Below are 6,404 nucleotides of genomic sequence, written 5' to 3' on the forward strand. Positions count from 1 at the left end.
AAAATGGATGGTAACGTTCAATGCCACCAAGACAAAACTGGTTTCATTCAATAATTACAAGAAACCTTCTCTACCACCTATAGCAATGGCCAACGACTCTTTATCTGAGAGTACGTCTCTCAAGCTCCTTGGCCTAACGTTCACTGGAAACATGAGTTGGAACAGTTACATCGAGGGCATTGCCAGGGCCGCTGCAAGGAAGGTGGGCTCTCTCTACCGTGCTAGAAAACTTTTAACACCCGAAAGTATCCTGTACCTCTATAAGGCCACTATTCGCCCATGTATGGAGTATTGCTGTCATATTTGGGCCGGTGCATCGGCTACTAGTCTCTCGCTCCTTGACAGGGTTCAAAAGAGAGTCGCAAATCTGATAGGCCCTAAACTGGCATCAAAACTTCAGCCTCTGTCCCATCGTCGAAACGTTGCATCCCTCTGCCTGTTCTACAAGTATTATAATGGTGAATGCTCTGAAGAACTGCAAGCACTTGTGCCCCCACGACGTGAACACCCTCGACAGACCCGACAAGCTGCAAAATCCCACCCCCACACTGTAGAGATCCCTAGATGTAAAAGATCCTTCTACTCCAGTAGTTTCTTCCCCAGAACTGCTAGACTTTGGAATTCCATTCCGGGTCACTGCTTCCCCAACTGTACTGACATGCATAAGTTCAAGTGCAACGTGAACCAACATCTCGCTGCCCTAATCCCTACATAGTACCCCAGTAGATGTTTCCCCTGATAGTAGCCCCCTACACCAAAGTGGCAATGTGCCTTGTTTGGGGTGAAAATGTAATAAAAAAAATAAAAAAAAAAATATATATATATATATATACCAATCGGTACGGACCCGACTATAGAAGATCAGGTAAATAAACGTGGATTTATAAGATCAAAGACTCAAACCTTGATCGCCCTTCGGGGCCCGTGGCGCAGTTGATAGAGACGTTGAATCTCTACAGTTCCAGATGAGCATTGTCTGAAGATAGCGGTTTCAATCCCACCCAAAGCGTGCCAGAGGTTAATTGACCAAAATGTTGTGAGACGACAACAACTACGGATGGCAGTGATGGCTGAGAATGCAGTTAGGAGATTTGAAGTTCCTATCCGTTGCGGTTACCACCTGACGGAGGCCAGAGGAATAGTTGGCCGAAACGTTGTGAATAAACAAAACCAATAAAAGATATAAAAAAAACAACTAATAAAGATGATTGAGATTGTCGGACTGACTTCCTCATCTTGGTTGTTATTGTCACAACGTTTCGGCCGTTTTGCCCTCCGGCCTTCGTCAGGTGAACGGTTTGTTAGGAGTTTCGAACCCAACCCTTTATTATTATTACGGGGGTACCGTGTTCGGACTCCAGCTAGGCTTTGGGACATAGTTGCTGATTCTCTGTTTTTCAATGTTACTTTTTTCACTGCCTTCGTTCAGGATTGAACTCAGCACCTTTGGGTAACTGTAAACGTTGTGACAATAACAACCAAGATGAGGAAGTCAGTCCGACAATCTCAATCAATGAAAACAACTCATCTCAAAAATACAGACAATTACTAATAAAGATGAGATTAATAGTCCGAAATAAAATAAATTAATATATATAATGCTCATCTCAAAAAATGAATTCCAATTAAGGAATAATATATATATAAGACCATGGTATTTCATAATCTTTTTCCATTCTCAGCCCTGTTTAACCACGTATCATTAAAGACACTGACTTCTACTATGGTTGCTTCTTTTTCTTTCTTGTCCCATATCGCTATGCCAAGTTTAATAGCTTGTTTTTCTAGGTATGCAGCTGCAAGAATTGCATAGTCATAACGGATGGTATGTGGCTTATTTCCAACAGTTTTTTTTTAAAAATTTTTCTGGTATAGTTAAACCCGGATATAAGAGATTTCTTATATGATCCGAGTCCTACAACTCTTTTATATCCGGGTTATCGTGTTATACTGGTTTCTTATATCTGTTTTTTTTTTCGGGGGAACCAAAAAGTAAAAAATTCAACTTTTAGATTGTTTTATTTAATTATGTTATCTACATGTAGTGTAACCCGGATATAACAAACTTCTTCTCCAGTCCCTACATATCTCTTATATCCGGGTCTCTTATATCCGGGTCACCCTGTACATTAACACAGGCTCTAATTTGGGACCAGAGAAAAAAATCTCTCTTATATCCGTTTTTCTCATATTCTGGTTTCTTATATCCGGGTTACACTGTAAGGGAGGTTGGGGTAAGTTGGGCATTGGGGTAAGATGGGCACCCCGCTGAAAATGATATCAGCTGTGATTTTCATGAGTCGATGTTGCTTGTGGGAATGTCTTGCTTTGCCCTAGTTTAATTGCCCTAAAAAGTTTTGGATGAATGTTCACGACGATCAAAATAAATGAAAAAAATCCAATTTTGCACATGAAAAGTAAATATTTCCATGTGAACAACATTTTTTCCGCTAGCCACCATTGTGTTCCTCGCAGAAAGGTTCAGGGATTCTTCTGACCTCTTCTACCTGCACTATCTTCATGCAAAGTGAAAAACCTCTTAATCTACCACTGTCTAGGAAAAAATTGGGTGGAACTCAAAAGTTTGATTTGGGGTAAGATGGACATCTTCATTTCGGGAAAGATGGTCATGTGACCAACTTAGCCCAACTGCCATTGGAACAAGTTTGGTTAATTTCTTTTTTAAAATTAAAAACCACAAGCAATGGATAACTAAATTTGATGACCTCCCAGGCATTGCTTTAACACTTGCTGGCACATAGGTAAGTATGTAGGGCAACACGTGATGGATGGATGCCCAATAATCCTTGGAAAACTCCCTTGTTGATAGGATTGTTTAACATCATTGAGCCCTTTTTGGCATGACATTGCTGCTACTAGGTAGTAGCATAGTCATGGCATGCTATTAAGCTTAAGTTTTCGGAAGTTAGCTTTCTTTTGCTTATGGTCATGTCATGAAATCAAAATTGTTTGTATCTAAATTATGCATTTTGTAAAGTAGTCAAAGTTTCTCAATATCAAAGTGTTAGTTCTGTTTTTTCACAAAAGTTGTTGCTATGTCCATCGCATGCTAGATATGACTGTTTTAATGTTCTTTTGATTACCCTGCCCTTTGAAGATTTCCCTGATAATGACAGTTTCTCTCTTATGCAGCTACAAGCAAAAAGCAATTTCCCTGACGATGCCACGCAATTACAGACGCAAGACAGACCGTGGAAAGACTTCAGAAGATGCGATGAGGCGTGCATGTGCGGTCATGGAGGAAGGAAAAGTTTCAACAATGGCAAAACAATCCGCTGTGCCAAGAATGACACTTCAAATATATTCTAAGAAATATCAGGAAGGCAACAATGTTGATTACAGCTACGATGCATTAAAAAAGAACAAGATGGCTTTTTTCTCATGAAATGGAAGAAGATCTGGCTGCACATATCAAGTTATTGCCAAATATGTTTCATGGCTTCAGTGTCACTAAGTGTCAGGAGCTGGCTTATGGGTATGCACATCGGAATGATCATCAAATGCCTTTGAATTGGAGAGAGAAAAAGAAAGCTGGTTGGGACTGGTAGCTAAGTTTTAGTGATCGCAATCAGCTGTCTATCCGAAAGCCTGAAGCTACATCATTTGCATCTGCCTTTAACAAACCTGTTGTCAACATGGTTTTTGATAATTTGGCCAACCTAATGGACAAGTACAATTTTATCCCTTGTCAAATTTATAATGTGGATGAGACTGGGTGCACAACTGCCCAAACACCCAAAGCAGTTGTCGCAGCTAAGGGACACAAGCGGGTTGGCAGCATAACGTCTACTGAGAAAGGTTGCCTTGAGACAGTTGTTTATGCCGTTTCTGCAACAGGACAGTGTGTCCCGCCTACGTTTATTTTTCCACGAGTGAATTATAATGAGCACTTCATAAATGGAGCACCACCTGGTTCTACTGATACAGCTAGACAGTCAGGGTGGATTGATGAATCTGCCTTCATCCAGTACATGCACCATTTCATTAAGCATGTACATTGCACAAAATCAGAACCTGTTCTGATGATTCTCGACAATCATGGCTCTCGTTGCAGTTTGGAGACTATTAATTTGGCCAAGGAGCATGGGATTGTTATGCTAACTATTCCAACCCCACACTTCAAATCGTCTGCAGACTCTTGATAGATCCATATTTGGTCCTTTCAAAACTACATTCAACCTCGCAATGGATGCGTGGCTACGTTCAAACCCAGGAAGAACTGTTACGATTTATGACTTTCCCCAACTTGTCTGCCAGGCACAGATGATTGCTGTGACACAAGCAAATGCAACTGCTGGCTTCAGTAAAACTGGCATTTATCCGTACAACAGCTAAGTATTTACAGAGTAAAGTAAGAGGAAACTGCATTTCAAGATGTTGTGTTGCTGCTCTAGAAGCGAAATTTTGTAGCCAAGTGATGGTTAAGGAGATATTCTCTCTTAATAAAGTTCAAGTCTACTTCCTTTTTTAGGAGTTTACAGCATGCTAGCTTGTAAATAGTAGAATGTCCATCTTACCCCAAGCTTGGGGTAAGTTGGGTACTTCTACTAATGATTCCCAAATCAAATTTTTTATAAGAATAGCTGTTCTGAGAAAGAAAAGCTCCCGCAAGATATTTGCAGGGATATGAAATGTTATTTTGGTCTAACTTTTTTACCATGAATATTTCAGAGACTGTTAATAAATACAAAAAATGTAAAAAAAGTGCCCATTTTACCTCAACATCCCGGATATGTTCACAGGATATTGTTAGGTTGTGTCATAAAATGAGCGTTTGTTTTATATTGGTTGAAACTGGTTGGTTGGTTGTTTTGTTTTACGGCATATCAACCCTTTTCAGGTTATTTAATGCCGAATCTGGTGATTTTGAGAACGATTTTTTTAATATAGTATATTTTTTTTTAAAGTCGTACTCTATTTAACCCATAGTTGGGACTCTAACAGGTGCTACCACTCCGGGTCAGAGTGGACCTGGGAGCAATGGCAATTAAAGGGTGGCTCCACTCTCCCTAAGGCCTGCAAGCTGGGGCCCTCACCATCGGATATAGTTTAAGGTCATATCCAGGACCGGTTGAAATTGGAATGGAGGTTATATATTAAAACGTGTCCATTTATAAAGGATTATTACGTTGCGTGTGTGATCGTCTAATGGTCTTTCTATTACATATGTTCATATGCTGTTAAGTGCGAATATGTGTGTGACATGCATTTTCACATACCTCTGCTTCTTCGTTGGTCCATCTGGAAATTCTCGTCTGGGAGGGAGAATTGATACCTGTTTTTGGGGACGAAGATTTATTTCACACCATGACAAGAAATCGGTTCTATAGTTTATTTCACTTTCCTAGATGTTTTGCAGAAGGTGGAAAGTGAATTTAGCCTGTGTTGTTTTCTTCTAGGTCTTATTTCTACCACGTCAGCGTTCGTTCCCCACCACCAGCGAAGGGGAGGAGACAACAGCGAAGCCGTCCGTTCGGTTCTAAGTCCAAATCAAATCTCCTCGATTCAGCTAACCTGATCACATGACTCACACGCAATCCAATCAGCTGATCTTAACTTCCTGTCAACGTGTCTACACTGTAATTCACACTCTCCCTCCCCCCCCTCTCTCTCTATCTCTCTCTCTCTCTCTCTCTCTCTCCATTCTCTAACAATATGCTGCTTCATTTAATATTCAACTGGTCCAGTGGTGATATTTATATGCTCCATTATGTTGCATTATATGGTAACCATCCTATGCGCAGAACCTTATGATTAGATGTCAGGTGGTTCACACTCTACTTTTTTGAGGCAGAATCAGCACTTGTCATTACTCTTCTGATCTTCTTAAAAGCATTAGTCTACAAGCCTTTTTGTGTACAGCCGTATCCTTTTTTTGGGGTAGCAATTGACCTGCATTTTTGTTGCATATCACACAAGTAGTGTAATAGGATATAAATAAGTTGAGGACAAAGAAGACAGGCTCCCTCTACCGTGTTAGAAATTGCTCCCACCACAGAAGGTCCCATATCTTTCAAAAGCCAGAATTCTCGCATGCATGGAGTATTATTGCCATATCTACACTGATACATCTACCACTGGTCTTTTTCTTATTATACAGTGTTCAAAAAAGAGTCTTAAATCTAATAAGTTCCACACTATCGGTCAAGCTCCAACCCTGTTCCATCGCCGTAAATTTACAAGTACTTTAATGCAATGAGCTCTGACGAACTCGTAGCATAATGCCCCCTCGACATAAATACTTCCAAAACCTTCCCAACTTCTGGTGTAACAATCAGCAAAATCCCACCTTTTCACTGTAGATGTCATTAGATGCTGGAAAGCCTTCTACAGAGTAGAACGATAAAAGTGTCCCCCCTAAAGAAAACAACACTTTTTTTACA

At 40.3% G+C, this 6,404-nt stretch overlaps 1 protein-coding gene across 1 annotated transcript; it reads left to right on the forward strand.

Moving 5' to 3' along the window:
- Nucleotides 1–3,656: 3,656 nt before the first annotated feature.
- LOC145265664 (uncharacterized) lies at nucleotides 3,657–4,163 on the forward strand. Its single transcript, XM_080121729.1, has one exon. It carries the CDS (start codon nucleotides 3,657–3,659, stop codon nucleotides 4,161–4,163), a length of 507 nt encoding a protein of 168 aa, XP_079977855.1.
- Nucleotides 4,164–6,404: the final 2,241 nt, after the last annotated feature.

This window comes from Euprymna scolopes, chromosome 40 (assembly GCF_053919585.1).
Source record: "Euprymna scolopes isolate OS-2025 chromosome 40, ASM5391958v1, whole genome shotgun sequence".
Taxonomy (NCBI): domain Eukaryota; kingdom Metazoa; phylum Mollusca; class Cephalopoda; order Sepiida; family Sepiolidae; genus Euprymna; species Euprymna scolopes.